This window comes from Parasteatoda tepidariorum, chromosome 12 (assembly GCF_982258835.1).
Source record: "Parasteatoda tepidariorum strain Cologne lab strain chromosome 12, Ptep-v5.0, whole genome shotgun sequence".
NCBI lineage: Eukaryota > Metazoa > Arthropoda > Arachnida > Araneae > Theridiidae > Parasteatoda > Parasteatoda tepidariorum.
Genome location: NC_141766.1, coordinates 18,166,872 through 18,185,548, shown reverse-complemented (window position 1 = coordinate 18,185,548; position 18,677 = coordinate 18,166,872). Strand labels below are relative to the sequence as shown.

The following is an 18,677-nucleotide window of genomic DNA, read 5'->3' as shown; positions in this document are numbered from 1 at the left end:
TTGTTCAGAACTTTTTTGAATGAACTAACCAGTATTTGCATTGTGTGCAGAGGTAACTACGAAAACGTCCCACTTTTAGTCTGGATGCAAGGGGACTCTAGCCCATGATCCGTCGACCACTGAGGATATTTTGCGTCAGCACTGTGGTCAATGCGAGCTGGGTGCGCAATTAGTATCGACCATCCATCTCTGGGATTTGAACCGGGGCACCCAGAGCCGGATTATACCTTTCGTAGGCCCTAGGCACAGAGCCGGATTATACCTTTCGTAGGCCCTTGGCATAGCCGTTTTTGGGCCCTCCCATCCTTCCCCCACTCCTCCCCTCTTTTCAAAATATATGCTAAAATTTTCTTGCATATTTTTTTTAAACATTTTTATTAATATGGATTTTAATTTACGAATTTGTTTATCGAACTTTATCTGCAATACCGACAAGTGTAATGCATAAAGTAAGAGAAAAAAGAAAGGTACTCCTAACTTTAAAGAGAAAAAAAAATGGTAGAAATATAACATTTAAAAGAATAAAAAAATTTACAAGTTTAGACAAGAAAAACAAGTTCAAAAAATACAAAATTCTCATATTTATTTTTTAAAAACAATTACAATTCCTAAATTAACTTATATAAACAAAACCAATGATTAAATAACGCAATATATTTCATACCTAATTAAACGGGGGGGGGGAAACAATAAAATAAAAGGAAAACTTATTAATCTAAATAAAAACACTTGAAAATTATCGAACCGAAACGATAGTTAAAAAAGGCACTAGCATAAATATTAAAACCCGGAACAAGGCAAGATCAACGGAATTTAAAAAAAAAAAACCTAATGATAAAATTTATGAATAAAAAGAATTTATTGAATGCGAAATTTATCGTGAAAAGAAAAAAAAATCAAACGTAGTGGAATCAGAAAAACAAAACTGTTTTTCTGATTCCACAACGTTTGATTTTTTTTTTAAATTTTTTTCTCCCAAGTTTTTTGTAGGCCCCTGAATTTCGTAGGCCCTAGGCACGTGCCTAGTGTGCCTATAGGTTAATCCGGCCCTGGGGGCACCTCGTTGGGAAGGGAGCGCTCTATCCCCTGAGCCACCACGACTCGCACTTATTAGTTATCTTATTTAAACTTGGATTTCGGAATCATACAGATTGAATCTTAGACCAAACAGTTTTGAAATTGCTCCTTTTTTATTTTGCGCACTGTATAATCCTCTGCAGAGGATCAAAATTGTGATGGCATATCTTCGGATCATCCTCAGGGATGCTTCCCAGACCATCGCCTATAGCCCATTGTGCAGCTCTAGTGCGACGTAAATGAACTACAACAACGAGAATAAGTTATAACTAATAGTGAAGTTAGTTCTTTTTTATAATTTTCCAAACACAATTAATAAAAATGATTCTTAATAGTAAATGGTTTCTGGTTTCAGAAAGCTTACGCTTTGAAATGACTGTTAGTTTCAAAGCGAAAGGATTAGGATTACTAAGGATTGAGATTACTAAGTTTTGACAAACCAATAGCGTTGAAAATCAGTTCTGCCCGAGAGTTAATATACAGTGAAGTTTCTGCTGAGGAGAAAAAGCTCCCATCCGTGTTAAAAATCGATTTTTATTTTTTGAACAAAAAATAATTCAACTTGAAATATTAGTGAAACTCACAAAAAGTTTAACGAGTTTATCAGTGATCACTGGAAGAAAAAGGTGATATTTCTTGTAAGCAGAACAAAGAATATTATTATAGTGGAAAAATCCTTAAAATTTATAACGCAAATTTGCGTAAAAGCAGCAAAACATTTATAGCCATTACAAATTATGTTAAACAGTTACTTTCATAATCCTAAACATCACATATAATTTATTTTTCTTCAAGGCTGTGGTTTACCCCCCCCCCTCAAAAATCAAAATTTATTAGCCTTTCAAGGTTAGTGTTTAGTCTATGAAAATAAAGACATGTTGCACACCTGCCATTTTTACTTCCCAAATAAGCTGGCAGCAATCTATCTAAAAACTCTATACTGGAATTTTAAATCGTAGTGGTAGACGGATCATGGGTTAGAGTCCCCTAGCCACCTGGCTAACAAAGAGATGTTTTCGTGGTTTTCTTCTCCATGCAACGCAAATAGTTTCATAAAAAAAGTCCTCCACGAAGGCAAATTTCTCCCAATACTTGAAGCAGGATTTTCCTTGTCTTCTGGATTGGGTTCAAAATTACAAGGCTACGGAGTTGAATATTAGTTGTCACAAACCCAAAATTGGATCGGCTGTTCAACGACGGTTATAAAATAAAATAAAATATCAGCCAACTTAACTTGATTTTAGACAATATATTTTCCATTCTGAATTTTTATATAACACTTCCTGTTGCTAAAGGGTAAATGTAGGGTATTTATTAATACGTCAAATTTTCTTAATTTGATATGAAATAAAATAAACTATCTTTTTTGCTTATACAAGTCTCAACAGTATACAGGATTTCCGTATGTATTAGTATATGTATTAGGAAATCCTCTTAAAAATGAAATTAAAAAATATACACATTAAGGGGTGGAAATTGATATTTAAGCTAGTAAAAATAACTCTATCAGAATCTTAAGAATCACTACTGAAGAAGGTGGGGCTGTAAACAACAAAATTTGTCTGATAAAACTTAGATGTAAAAATTTATGTGTTACAATTTTTACCCATTTCCTCCAGCAATCAAACAAGTTTTGTTGCTTTCAATCTTCAGTAGTGATTCGTTAAACTTTTATAGCATTTTTGCTTTCTCTTTGTTACCCATATATTTTCTTCAAGGTTTCTAAAAATAATTATATAAGGTGGTGATGACGGTACACCAAATATAAATTTTTTTCAATTTTTATATTTTTCGCTAGAAAAATATCAAGCCAGTAATCCAATAGAGCTCCAGCACATCTGAGAGAAAAGTTCAATTGGATTATTATTATTATTATTTTTTTTGCTCCATTTGTTATGTTCTAAAGAACATCTTCGCTTACAAGTAAAAGGTATGTAGAAGAAAAAATTTTATCTTACAAATTTTTTTTTTTCGTTGTTAATACATGCACAAAATACAAACTTAATCATTATTTTCATTGGGTGTTAATGCGGGTCAAAATTGAAAAGATAATTTTGTAAATACCATGTAAATTACGGATTAATTATAATCCGTAATTAATTAATTATATGATTATAATAATAATTATAATTTCTTGTAAATTAATTATAAAAGCCTGTAGCTTAATTTTCAGATTATTTAAACTTTTGTAACACATAACTTTATTATTACAGGGTTAATAAAATGTTCGAAAATATCTAAAATAGGACTTAACTTTAGTCTCTACTATTAATATCACATTTTCATTCATACGAATTCATTGTTGGCAACCTTCCGCTGTTAAGACCACTTATAGCATTTCCATATCCAGTTGGGTTAGCGTGAGCTTTTAAATCCCCTTAAAATATATGGCTCAGTTGATTTCGAAACAGTCTGTAGGCGAGGAAAATTATCATGCTGATATGCACTGGTGCATAATAGGAGTTGGCGACCAAAAGATATTGTAGAATTTACAGAGGATGAAAGTAAGAAATTAAAATATAATGATAACGAAAAGAACTGATGGTCAGTCAGGTGTCTCTTTAATAGTTTCATTTAGGGGTTGACACACGGTGGAGGTATTTCTTTGAAATATTTAGAGAAAGTTAAACAATGCGATTTTACTCTACAGGATTATGAATAGTTGAGAGTTCTTCTTATTTTGAATCTTCACGTGGTATTTACCGGTACGTATAATGCATTATTACTGAAAGTAAAAGAAAGTTGAATTATTTTCGGGGGACCGGAAAGTAATGTTGCTTTAGTGCATTTGATATTTGTTATCAAGATTTTATTTTTAATTCATGATGTATTCACCTTCTTCAGCAACAACCTTTCAATGCCGGATCGAGAATGAATAGGAAAAAAATGAATTAGTTTTTTAAACAAAAGAATATTTAATTCGCCGAAACGACATTACTTTCCGCTCCCCCCAATAGTAAAATATCACTAATTTGAACTTTGGTTTTGTCACTTTTAAGATATGTTTAAGAAAAAGATCTATGCAAAATTCAGATGAACTCAATGCTTTCTTTTCTTAATTTTAAGAAATTTGTTTTGATTTTTCCAAAAATAAAATCCTAAAAATAAGAATTTTCAAAAAATTGAAAATCTGTTTAACTAAGGAATATTTTTTTTAACAAAAAATATTTTCTATTCCATATGGTTTATTTTAACAAGAATCGGATTATGTTAGTAAAATAAAAAGGCAAGTAAAAGAGCTTTTTTCTTCTTCTTTATTCTACTGTAGATAGCACAGGAATTTTAATACTAATTCGAATTTTTCGTTTGAGATACTGAATTTGATTGTATATTGAAAGACAACAGATTAATACAACCATTTTTAAAACTTAAAAAGAATTTCGTCATTAAAAAACTCATCTTTGCTTATAGAATAAACCTTACCTTTAAAATAGAAAAACTAACTCTGTAGAGATCTAAAAGTCTCCAAAGCACTATTTTGAAAAATCTATTTAAATTCTTTCTCATGTTTATAAGCATTTTTTTTTCTGAAAAAGTGAAGCTAGTAGTATATATCAATAAAAGTCTTCAAATTAAATTTTATGTCCGACATTTGAATTTGCAGGTCTGGTATAGTATCCATCCTATGTAACAAATCAGTAATGAATTTTTTTCTGGAGTATGCATAAGCGGAAAATGAATAAAATAAATTTAAACATGGGGTGCAAATATAAAAAAACTGTCATAAATGTCGAGAATGGTTATTAAGGAGACATATTTATTAAGTTTAGTTGCTTTATTTTGAATTGAAATATTCGGTGGAATATGTTCATGCAATTTTTAAAAAATTCACGTCCTTTCACACGTTTTTTCAATAGATTTAAAATTTTACTTTCTTTTTTACTGGTATTTTACTTTTATTTCATAGAAGCAACTAAAACATTAAATTAATAATGTATTATTAATTGGATTTACTTGTTCAGAAATTCATTACTGGCTAAAAAAAAGTTTTAAATCTCAGAATCCATGTGACCTTTTCATAGAATCCTTGGGTTCCGTGGAGCCAAAATGCTGCCCTGCATATATGTTTCATTCATTGCTAAAGACAAGGGGAGAAAATTGCATAATGACCCAGTTAATGCACATCTCAATTTCTAATAAGCAATTTTGTAAATATAATTCAAGAACTAATCTATAAGAACAAATATGAAGTTTTTATAAATTTTCTATTTAGAGAAAAAAAAAACTTAGGCTATATATAGCATAGATCTTAATATATCTTTGTTTTTAGTAGAAGGCGCTCTTAGATCATTGACTTCAGTGTATCGTAAATCTTTCAGCACTTTTTCTTGTCATTCTGTAAAACATTCAAAATTAGCTAACATTGAAGATAAAATATCTTTTTATTGTTATGTCACTATGCATTCATAAAAATATACATATTAGTTAGTTCAAATTTTTATTACATTTAGTTTTTATTTTCCAGTTATATTCTAAGTGTAAATTGCATAAGAAAAGTATTTTGCAAAAAATGTGAGAGCATTGTTGAAAAACTTAATTCAGCTATGTTCTGAATTCAAATAGTGGGGGAGTATCCAAAAGAGAAAAAATTGTTCCATATAAATAAATTTCTGCAAATTGAAATATAATCTGTCGTTGTGAGAGCATTGTTGAAAAACTTAATCAGCTGTGCTCTGAATTCAAATAGTGGGCGAGTATCCAAAAGAGAAAAAATTGTTCCATATAAATTAATTTCTGCAAATTGAAATATAATCTAATGCTGTGAGAGCATTGTTGAAAAACTTAATCAGCTGTGCTCTGAATTCAAATAGTGGGCGAGTATCCAAAAGAGAAAAAATTGTTCCATATAAATAAATTTCTGCAAATTGAAATATAATCTGTCGTTGTGAGAGCATTGTTGAAAAACTTAATCAGCTGTGCTCTGAATTCAAATAGTGGGCGAGTATCCAAAAGAGAAAAAATTGTTCCATATAAATTAATTTCTGCAAATTGAAATATAATCTGTCGTTGTGAGAGCATTGTTGAAAAACTTAATCAGCTGTGCTCTGAATTCAAATAGTGGGCGAGTATCCAAAAGAGAAAAAATTGTTCCATATAAATTAATTTCTGCAAATTGAAATATAATCTAATGCTGTGAGAGCATTGTTGAAAAACTTAATCAGCTGTGCTCTGAATTCAAATAGTGGGCGAGTATCCAAAAGAGAAAAAATTGTTCCATATAAATAAATTTCTGCAAATTGAAATATAATCTGTCGTTGTGAGAGCATTGTTGAAAAACTTAATCAGCTGTGCTCTGAATTCAAATAGTGGGCGAGTATCCAAAAGAGAAAAAATTGTTCCATATAAATAAATTTCTGCAAATTGAAATATAATCTAACGCTGTGAGAGCATTGTTGAAAAACTTAATCAGCTGTGCTCTGAATTCAAATAGTGGGCGAGTATCCAAAAGAGAAAAAATTGTTCCATATAAATAAAGTTCTGCAAATTGAAATATAATCTGTCGTTGTGAGAGCATTGTTGAAAAACTTAATCAGCTGTGCTCTGAATTCAAATAGTGGGCGAGTATCCAAAAGAGAAAAAATTGTTCCATATAAATCAATTTCTGCAAATTGAAATATAATCTGTCGTTGTGAGAGCATTCTTGAGAAACTTAATCAGCTGTGCTCTGAATTCAAATTGAGGGGGTGTATCCAAAAGAGAAAAAATAGTTCCATATAAATTAATGTAGGCAGACTGACTGACCTTTGCAATTGTCAGAGAAAAATTTTTCTAGCTCTCCGATTCGCATTAATAATGATAACGCCGAAGCAACGTTGCCGGTTGTAGCGTGGACCAACATGGAAACCCGAAGTGGTGAATTCATTGAATAATTTTTTATTTTATTTATTAAGAGTAGAAAGAAATATTGAATTCTATTGCATATTGTAAGCAAATTTTTACACCATTTTAAACTATGCAATTTTAAATGACAAAAATTGAGCGAAATTGATCGAATAGTTTCTGAATTATAAAATAAAAAAAACAACATATTTTGGAATTGTTTTTCCAAGAAATATTCAATAAATTTCTTTTAAATTTTGTACTTAGCCATTTAAAATTACACAGCTTAAAATGTTAAAATTTATGTGCCCAACAATTCCAAATTTTTTCGACATTATTTAAATAAAATTATTTTTTACTGTAAGAGATTCACAATCGAATAATCTAAAAGAGTTGTTGTTTTTTCTTTTAAAAATTTTTTTTTTTATAGTCTTGCTTTGTATATTTTAAATTAACCGCTCGCTAGTAAATCACAGCTCATAATAGCCGCCTTGCTCTAAATGCATAACATTTTGTAAATTAGAGTGATGAAAATCGATTATGGACAACCATGCAAGGTAATTATTTAGCAGTAAACAAACATAAAAATTTGGGCACAAAAAGCAAATCTTATTTTGTAATTTTTCTGACAAAAATAAGAAATCACTTCATATACCAGGGATGGCGAACCAATGGCACGCGTGCCATTTATGGCTCGCGACACAATATTTTGGGCACGCCACCGATCACAATTGTTATTGCACTCTGAATTGTTATTACACAAATGTCACACACTATGAAGCAAATGTAACAATTAAATTAAAATTCACAGAAAACAAACAAAATAATAAGCAATTATTAATAAAAAAATAAACAATTAATGCTAAAAGAACAATTAATAACCATAAAAAACAAGCTAACAATAAATAACTAGCAAAAAAATCAACAGTCTTGCTTAAACTAATATTTTACAACCTAATATAAGTTATTTGTCATTTAATCTGCAATAACATAAGTCCCCCTGATGCTACTTTAAGTTGAATTACGCGTATAACTGAGACATTGCAAAATGTATTTTCTTTTCAATGTAAATAAAGAGTTTTGGTGTGATAGTTAGTATTAAGTATTATTATTTTCCCAATAATCATGAAGTCAAAATTATTTGACGGCACGTCTGTGATTTTATTAAACAATTTTTTAGAAAAAATGGCACGTTGGTGTATAAAGGTTCGCCACCCCTGTCATATACATTTCTTGTTCAAATACAAAACCGTAATTGCAATGACATTACTCATATTTCGAGTAAAAAATTACTGGCAATATCCTTTTCGGCTTAGCACTGAAGATAAAGAGACCGGAAATACGGTCGTTGGCAGACCGCTTTAATGATTTAGCGTTACTCTTCTGGAAAGAGACTACATAAGAATAAAATATTCTTATCTGAAATAATTTTCTTTCAAATCGTAATAAAATGTTCAGGGGTGAATTAAAAGTAAGGGAACCACCTACAGACATAAAAAGAAAAACATCGCTCTTTTTTTTCTTTTTTTTTTTTAACTTAAGTTCGTGATTGTGATTGTAAATATTAAATTTAGGAATCCTTTTTATTTTATAGTCAATTTGTAGTGTATAATCACAATATGTGAAATTATACTAATATTCTTAATTTTTTAGTATAGAATCAATATTATAGAAATAGATATCTGAAATGATATGAATGAGATTTTGATAGAAAGTAACTTTAATCGTAAATGTTAACTTAAATGAAAGAAAATATCAAATCATAAAGAGAAAGTAATTTTATTTTATTTAATAAAATGATTTAAAACTACACTCATAGTAAACAGAATAGGCAACTCAAGGTTACACGAATTCCCCACCCCACTCTTCATTACCATGGTTTCATCAAATCTTTTTCTTCCATATGGTAGTATGCTTTATTAAGAAGTTAGAATATACTTGCGGAAAGAAAAAATCGAAACCATGGTAACGGAGAATTGAAAATTGTGAAGAATAGGGCAGTTACTTAAAACGTCTATTCTATTTACAAAGAGAGTAAATTATAATTAGTCACTCTCAAATTGTTTGATTCTCAGCACATATTATGCATACAAATAGCTTCTTTGGGCATAATAAAAGCTCTTTTACAGTTTGCTAGAATACTGATCAATACCGTACTTCTTAGTGTTTTCTGAAGTACAAAAATGATGTTTAAGAAGTAGAAAATAGGAGCAGGAGATAAACTAAAATCACTTCAGTGCTGAGAGCTGGAAAAGAACTGGCGTTTTGTTAGAGCAATTGTTTGAAAATATTCGTTATCCTGTCATAATCGAATTTTAATTTTAAGATAAACTTTAAATTTTAAAATAGTATCAAGTATAAGCTTTCCACTTGAAATTTTCTAAGATTTAAGGTAACGTCACATGAAATCAACAAAAATCAATAAAATTAATGTTGTTATGCAAACTATTACAAGGAAATTGCAAAACACTTAATATAGCGTCTTGGAGACTAAAGAGTTCACGTAACTGTGCTTGACATATATAAAATTTGTCACACCAAACAAATTATCATTCATGATGCTAAGTGAACTGCAAAAGTCTGCAACTCTCTAAAAAATTTTATCGCGAAAAGTCGCAAACCCGCTTCGCATGTTTGCTGACCACCTGCGATGACCAAACCAATAATTTGAGACGTGATGGCTCAAGAGATAGAGCTTTCGCCTTCCAATGAGGTGAACCGGGTTCTAATCCCGGCGAAAACTGGTCGATACGAATTCCGCATCCGGCTTGCGCCGACCACAGTGCTGACTTAAAATATCCTCCGTGGTAGACGGATCATGAGTTAAAGTCCCCTTGCCGTCAGGCTAACCGTGGGAGGTTTTCCTCTTCATTTAACACAAATGCGGATAAGTTCCATCAAAAAGTGCTCCACGAAGGCAAATTTCTCCCAATACTTGATCCAGGAGTTTCCTTGTCTTCTGGATTTGGTTCAAAATTATAAGGCTACAAAGTTGAACATTAGTAGTCGTAAACCCAAAGTTGGGTCGGCTGTTCAATGATGGTTATAAAATAAAATAAAAACCTTTAATTTGGTTGAAAAAATTAGATGCAGAAATATACAATGTAGCAATATCAAAGTTCTTAATTAGTCGCTTTTTGTTTTTAAAGAAATTTTGAAATGTCTTCAAGCCTATTGTCACATGACATGCATTGTCACATGACAACTCTATTAAAACCTCTTTGATTCTGTACTTTTTTTTAAAACTTAATAAAATTACTTTGATATATGTTTTGTATCAATGATTGAATTACTTGAAATAGTCTATTTTTTTCCTTCCTAAATATGTTGTTCTTTTGTCAGTCCGAAATTTTATGCCTGTTATGTTTAAAAAAATTATTTTTGATGCATTCTTACTTTAATTATTTTCTTACAAACACCAAATTTTTTCGGGTGGGGTTAGGAAAAACAATTTTTATCCAACGATCTGTTCATTTGACTTTAATTATGAAAGTAGAAAGTAATTTTTCCAAAATAAGCCCACATTAGTGTTTCTAGCGGAGAAGTTCCGTTTTGGAGGAATTTTTTTTCTTCAGATTTCAGATTCGAAGGCGGGGTCTAACTATTAAACTGAAACTTTCAGAAGATTAATTTTATCGCAATTTTTTAGAGGGCGTCAGCGATGGCTTGTCGATACGAATCCGCATCCGGTATTGGGTCGGCTGTTCAACGACGGTTATAAAATAAAATAAAATCCGCATCCGGCTTGCACCGACCACAGTGCTGACGTGAAATATCCTCAGTGGTAGATGGATCATGGGTCAGAGTTCCATTGCCATCAGGCTAACCGTGGGAGGTTCTCGTGGTCTTCCTCTCCATGTAACGCAAATGTTTCATCAAAAAGACCTCCACGAAGGAAAATTTCTCCAAATATTTGATCCAGGAGTTCCCTTGTCTCCTGGATTGGGTTTAAAATAACAAGGCTACGACGTTGAACATTAGTAGTCACAAACCCATATAATTGGATTGGCTGTTCAACGACGGTTATAAAAAAAATAAAATAAAACCATCTAATTAGAGCCGTGACGGCTCAAGGGATAGAGCGCTCGCCTCCCAATGAGATGAACCAGATTCAATCCCAGCAATAGCTGGGCGATTTGAATTCCGCCCCCGGCTCGCACCGATCACAGCGCTGGCGTAAAATATCCTCAATAGTAGACGGATCATGGGTTAGGGTTCTTTTGCCGTCAGACTAACCGGGGAAGGTTTTCCTCTCCGTGCAATGTAAATGAGGGTTACTTCTATCAAAAAGTCCTCCACAAAGGAAAATTTCTCCTAATACATGATCCAGGAGTTCCCTAGTCTTCTGGATCGGGTTCAAAATTACAAGGCTACGGAGTTGAGCATTGGCAGTCGTACATCCTAAATTGAGTCGGCTGTTCAACGACGGTTATAAAATAAAATAAAACCCATCTTTTTGAAAATAATCTAAAAAGTATACCTAAAAAAGATTTGTTCAAAAATTTATTAATAAAACATTTAAAAAAATAAAAGTTTAAAAGAGTTATGTTATAAATATACAAATTGTTACTTTAGAGAAAATCTTATGTAAAAATTTGTTTGACTTTACAAATATGCTCTAAAAATTGATTATATTGATTATTGACAAACTTAATGAAGGTTATGATTCACAGGTGCACTGTACTAGCTTTCCACCATAGATGTTCCCCAGACTTGACACTGAATACGACATGCCTTAAAGAGATAAAATGCTGCTTGACTATTTTCTTGCACAAATAAAGAAAGAAGTATCGTATGCAGTACAACAGATTGGGGCTACATTACCATAGTCCCTGACATTCCGGGAATGCTATGCTGTATTGACTGATTTTTAGCATTACACAGTGTCCACATACATTACTGACAGTTGTTTCTTGTAAGTATTGAGTTCCCCTTATACAGCTATTCATTTGGATTAATGGTCTCTCTGTTCAAAAACAAAAAATTAATATTAAATGATGTTGAATACCATTCATGCTGCCAATATCATTGTTTGCCGCTTGGTCAATCATCACTGGAAGATTTTTTATTTACGAGTACATGTCCCCTTTTTTTTAATCTTCAAGTTTAAACTACTAAAGAAAATATTGAACTTTTGTTTCATGAAGTATTTTATGTGATCTTGAGGAAAGCACTTGGTAGCTGTATGCACTTTTGAAATTTTATATTGAATTATTTTATAAAATTTAGTCGAACTCGATGTGAAAATAAAATGTATGAGATACCAGGTGTTCCAATAAAATACAGAAGTGTAAAATATATTTTTTTAACATTTTTATAAAAAATCATCCCAAGTTTTCAACACTTCTCTGAAACAGATATTTTGTTATATTAATAAGTTTAGAAACAAATTAATGCTGATGAATATTTATAAACTCTTGTTATTTATGCCACACGAGTTTTCAAAACATATCTCATCAGCAAACCTGCTTAGGAAATCAAGCGAACTTTTAAGGTAGATCGCCATCTATAGCCAAGAATAGGACTTCAGACACACTTACGTCTCAGCCCGTTTTACAGGGAGAACCCAATCATACTCCATTCATTTATAAACAGATCGTAACTTTGACCTAAACCAGAGAACAATCAATCTCCAATTCAGTAACCCCAGAGGTATCGATCTGTTATGGGAACTAACTTTTTTTGACCCCCTCCCCCCCCGACAGATTTAGCGTATACTAGTCACTATTTAATACACGGGTATTCTTCGGTTGGCTGCATTCAAACCAACGTTCTACCAACCAGGTTTATAAACTGTGAACTCATTTATTTATTCTACTTCTATTCAGAATTTAATTTTTATCATAATATATTCTTAAAAGGAATGGGAGTTTTATTTTTGCTGCACATATTTGTTCTATAGATTTTTCATTAATTTACATTTCTATTCAAACCAAATTAAATCGACATTAAACAAATAAAAAAATTCAGTTTATTCTTTTACAATTATGATGAATTTTAAAATAAACCTTCCACTTCTCTCTCCAACTTTCTGACAAGCTCAGCTTTTTACTTTTTTAAATATACATAATATGAAATGCATTGAAGAAATACAGAATTTACTAACGTAATGAAACGCCAAACTATTTAACATTAAATTACTCTATTTAGTAAAAACTATTTTTTAAAAATTTCTTAGGTTCTTTCCAAAATCTATGTTTAGATCACAGACATATATATATATTTTTTAAATTAAAAGCCCCTTTTCATACTTCACCTTTTAAAAGATTCTTCTTTATGCAAAAAAAATTTTTTTTTGAATGTTTATAATACAATAATTTACAGTTAACAATAATTTGGCTCATTTTATTTTTTTAGAAAATGTCTGCATGCATACAAAGTTGGTTGGCTTTCATCTTGACTCTGCAGATTAATTTTGCTCTAAGTCTAAATAACGATGGTAAGTAAAGAGAGAAAATAGTCAAGGTGTTTGTCTTATTCTAATTGGAAATTTTAAATAAAATTTAAACATTTTAGAGAATATACGAAATAATACCTAAAAAGTTTAAAACTTAGTATTTGGAAATTTCAGTTTGAGCCATGTGCGTAGTTCATTATATAACAGTTTCCTTAAGTGGGCGATTAGTGGAAGTGTCAATATATTACAATATATTGACTTCTTAATGTTAACTTATGGAAGAAAATAATTTAAAATATGATTTATTCAGTATTAAATTTATTAGAAAACAGAGATGACATAAGCATGGAACAGTCATAATATATGAAAATTTTACTATGCGTCAGCTCATTTTATTGTCACTCCCATCAACCTACTTTTCTACAGATTTTACTATAAAGATATGTATTACCAGTAGATCATTTAAGAAATTAAATAAAATATGCATACTGTTAAGTTTAATCATTTAAACAGCCAAGAAAATGTTCCAATATGGCATAAGATTTAAATGGCAATTTTTCTTCAAACAATTAAAAAATCAATCAATTTTTTGAAATTAGTTAAATATTTTTGTAATAATTTCTTTTATATTTATGAAATTAGTTTATCGAGTTATTGCATTTAGTTCGTAATTCAGGGGTAATTGTGAGCCCCAAGTCAAAATTCCTGAAAATTTCTTCAGTAAAAAAAAAAAGTTTAAATCGAAAAAAATATAAACAAGGTTTTTTCCTTTTTCTCAATATTTCTTAGTTTACTTAAAATGTATTTAAAATTTTACACATACCTATCATGACCTGGAGAAGTAATTTAAATTTACAAACATGTCTTTCTTTCTTGAGTTTATGATTATAATAACTATTTACTGATAAAAAATGAATATTAATCTTGAATATAAACTTATAAAGTAGCTCTCCTTACAAACAAATAAAATAAACTGTATTTTTAAGTTCCACCTTCAAAATTTGATTTCCGAAAACTCAATGATTTTTTGAAACATCTGAACCTTCGATCTCCGGAAACTTCCGGATCACGGTTAGCGAAAAATCCAGAAATCCGGATTTTTTCCAGAGCACAATCAGCCCTGGTAATTATAAAAATGGAATTCATTTTACCAATTGCTTCTTTTTCCCCATCCAAAAAAAAAAAAAGAAGTTTTCTTTTTTAAAATTTTTTCAACACAACAAATATCTGTTAGATTATTGCAAATTTTCCTTGTTTTGGTTAAAAAATTTCCACTAATTTTTCTACTAGTCTCTTTTTTTTGCAAATTTATTTTACTAATCGCCATAAATGCCATTTAATTTGTTATAGATATAGTGCGGCTGTTTGTATCTAGGAAAAATTTGTAAAAAGTCATTTTTAGATTTCTTAAAAAGTTAAGTGAAAGGTTTCACTATTTTTAATTGCTAACTAACACTATTTACTTTTTCAGATTATACACAAATTGTTACCCCCCCCCCCAAAAAAAAAATTATAGATGTACACTGGTTTTACTACCAGTTTTTTCTCCTTTCAGGATCCAAACAGCCCTGATATAGAGTCAAACATCCAAGGGTTGGACTATTAGTGATTAGCTAGATAAATTTTTCTGCTACAATCTACTTTCGAATTGAATAACAAGAGAAAAACCAGTTTTTTGATGTAGGAAAACCTCCAACTTAAAATAAAAAATAAAGGCTAACTTTAGGTCGGTTTATAAGTGAAATCAGATGTCATAAAAAATATGTGTTGGCCGCATCCTTTAGATTTAACTAGAGAATCCCATTTAGAATCGTGATCCACATTTTAAGAATCACTGAGCTAGATTGCAGAAATTTCTTTTTTTTAAATAGATATAGCTCTTTTATTGTTTATTCTTTGTTTCCTTATATAAGAATGATTTTTGTACTAATTACTTTTGTTTTGTAGAAATCATGCTGGATTCAGAAGAATTCAAATTACCAGAGCAAATGAAAATATTGACTGAAAAAATAAGCATTCCACAATTTTCCTACCAAAAAAACAAAATAAAAGATAATTTAATGCAGGATACTAAGATAAATCCCAAATTAAAAAGAGACTATATTTATATCTATACAAGGCAATTTTTTCCAAGCAAACAGTTACATATCAGAAGTTACAGGCCTTTCGCAGCAACAAGATCAGATCTAACTAATCTACAGACATATTCAAGGAAAGTTAAAAATAAAAAATTACCCGGTGAAACTAAAATAAATAGGAATAAAGTTAAAAACCATTCTGTGAAATTCAATCTTAAAATGTTCCACTACCACAACTATTTTCAAGAAAAAGTAAAATCAGAAATGATGGAACAGTTAAACAAATATAATAGAGATAGAATTGACTTCACAGAAGAAAAGAAAACAATATCGATTTATCCAGGTAAATACAAGACCATTTCAACACATTTTGAAGTAAAACAATTGGGATCAATTGTGAATAAACCTTTTTTTTATGATCAATATGCATATGATAAAAATAATTTGGATCCACAAATAGCATATTCTGTTGAAAAAACCAATTGCAATGAAAGTATTTCAGATAGAAACACTATAAAAAGGAGGCCTAGATCAACATTTGAGAAGAATGACAATGAAAAAATTACTTCTGAATCTGAAAAAGATTTTACTAGACAAGACATAAGTGATTTAGAAGCTCAAGAAGTAGACTTAGACTCTCATAAAAACAAGTTTAATGGAAACAATTCAGAAACAAAATTTTTTTTTGCAGGTAACTTCAGTTCCTTAAAACAAAACAACAGTGATGTTCATACTCATTCAGATATAAATGTCAATAAAAATATGAATTTAAAAGAACCCATCATAGACATGAATGATTCCACCATTAATATCCAACAAAAGAAAATTAATCCAAATCCAGCAGCTATTAACATTGATATGAATTATTCTGGAAAAAAGATTAATGATAATATTGAAGATACAGAATTTAATAATGTCTCTCATACGAATCAAAAGGATATCAGAAAAATAATAGAAAATAAAACATCAAAAGATTTCCCAAGTACCATTATCCCAGCTTATTTGAAGTCTAATTCTACTTTACAGAACAACATAATGGTAAATATTTCAAAACAAATTACTCAGAGAGAAAATAGTGATGTTTACCTCAATATCAGTAAGAATTTGATAAGTATTTCACTTAATAATGTAACAGAAATTAATAAAGAAAACAGCACTGATGCAGGTAACTACCAACATTTAACAGAAATGAAGAAAGAAAATAAAACTGAAGCTGATGAATATCAGAATGTAAACGCAACAAACAAAAATAAAAGCATAGACACTCAAACAGGTGACATTCTGAAAAGTATGCGAAATTTAAAGGAAGATGTACAAAGTAATTTGAGTCAAAATTATAGTGATAGGAAAAGTGACACACTTCAAAGAAATCACATGGATAATTTAAATGAAGGCAACGTTGATGAAGTTACTGCCACGATCAAGTATAAAGATTATTTAGAAGCATATGAAAAATCATCTAGTGTTGGGCACTCCAGCAATACTGCTATATTTAATACAAGTCTTGCCATAGAAGAAGATGAAAATATAAAAAATCTATCCAAAATCATAAATAAATTAGAAAAAACTATAAATGCTTCAACTACAGGTGAAAATAATGATATAGATAAAAATGACACAGTCACATTACATTTTAAAAATCTCTGGATAGAAAGTTATGAAACACACTTTCCAGAAAATAGGAAAATTGATAATAATCACACAGTTTCCAGCAATTTGAGTAGAAAATTAACTGATTATGAAACGTTATTGAAAAAAACTAGTGTCTTTCTAGTAAATCAAAACAATATGACAAATAAAACGTCCAACAGTGTAGAAACATTATCAACTTATAGAGATGAAATTCTAATAGGAAGAAATTTTAAAACAAGTTTTACAAATCAAACAATGCCTATTGTTCAAAATAAGACTGATAAAGATGAAGTTAAAACCAAATTATCATTAGAGGACATGTATACTAGTACAGAGAGTATCTTAGAAAATACTGGATATTTAGGCATCAATACTGAAACTGATTACAATGTTACAAATATGAGAGAAACTGACAACAATGTTACAAATATGAGAGAAACTGACAACAATGTTACAAATACGAGAGAAACTGACAACAATGTTACAAATATGAGAGAAACTGACAACAATACTACAAATATGAGAGAAACTGACAACAATGTTACAAATATGAACAAAACAGATAACTATGAAAATGTTACTAGAATGCCCAGAAATGAAAATTATGGAGCAAAATTTATAAATCATGATGGAATTTCTTTTAAAACATCACATAATACAAAGTTGCATTCCTTACATACTACACCAACTAGTTTTTACAAAAACTCTGATGTAGAAACTCATTTTGATATAAGAAATTCAAATAATTCCAAAAAGGAAATTATTCAACATGTTGTAGTGAAAAATTGCATAGATGACATGTTGGTATATAGTTCAATAGTTCGACATTATCGTACTCGATACAATTTAACTTCAATGGATTTGAATTGCACTTTCAGCCTTTCACTAAGCATTCCACGAGAAAAATCATCTTCAGTTAATGTTATTAATGCTATTGAAAAAAATATTCTCAATAGGTATGCAGAATCACTTAAAATTTTGGAATCTAATATAATCGACAACAGAATTGATGTAGGTTACGAAGATTTAACAGATAAAGAAAGAATTTTAATGTATTCAGTTTATGCACTTTCAGTTATTGTAGGAATCTTACTAATAGCAATGGGATTCCATTGTATTTATGTTTACAAAAAGCTAAAAAAATCTTCAGATTTTTATCCAGGAATTGAAATGAATGACTATAAGTTTACTCAAATTCCTAGACCTAGCATAACTTTCCCGTCAAATAGAAGTGTGAAAATGGAATGAATTTAACACATCTATAGAATTCATGTCAAGCATTTTGTACAAGGCAGTAAAATAGCTTTAGCATTAAGATAATTTGTTTTACATTTTATATGATTTTGGAGAAAATTTGTATTGTAAGTGTTGAAGTTTGTTGTTAAAAATTTGAGAAGTAAAACCAATTTTTATTTCTTTTTTAGATGTTTATGTGTATATATAGTTTAAAAGAGAAACATGTATTCAGTTTCTTAAATACCAATGTAATTTTGTAGTAACAATTGGATTATTTCAAATTTGCAATTATTTTAAAATGATTTAGCTGTTTTACAAAGTTTTTAATATATCTCTATTTAAAATGCATATTAGTAGATTAAAAATAAAACACATAATTAATCAAATTGTAATATCAGAATTGGGCAAAACTTTACTAGTTACAGGTAATTACTCAC

The 18,677-nt window shown here is 29.9% G+C and overlaps 1 protein-coding gene across 1 annotated transcript; it reads left to right on the top strand.

Moving 5' to 3' along the window:
• The first annotated feature begins 3,497 nt into the window (after positions 1-3,497).
• LOC107447228 (uncharacterized) lies at positions 3,498-18,419 on the top strand. The gene is made up of 4 exons (XM_043053407.3): positions 3,498-3,782; positions 11,571-11,812; positions 13,255-13,336; positions 15,242-18,419. The coding sequence occupies exons 3-4, from the start codon at positions 13,258-13,260 to the stop codon at positions 18,250-18,252; spliced, it is 3,090 nt and encodes a 1,029-aa protein (XP_042909341.2). The 5' UTR covers positions 3,498-3,782; positions 11,571-11,812; positions 13,255-13,257; the 3' UTR covers positions 18,253-18,419.
• Positions 18,420-18,677: the final 258 nt, after the last annotated feature.

Bases quoted from the DNA above. Each gene is read 5' to 3' on its own strand.
- LOC107447228 (XM_043053407.3), top strand. From the start codon at position 13,258: ATGTCTGCATGCATACAAAGTTGGTTGGCTTTCATCTTGACTCTGCAG. The intron at 13,337-15,241 runs GTAAGTAAAGAG...TTTGTTTTGTAG, and splicing joins TCTAAGTCTAAATAACGATG to AAATCATGCTGGATTCAGAA.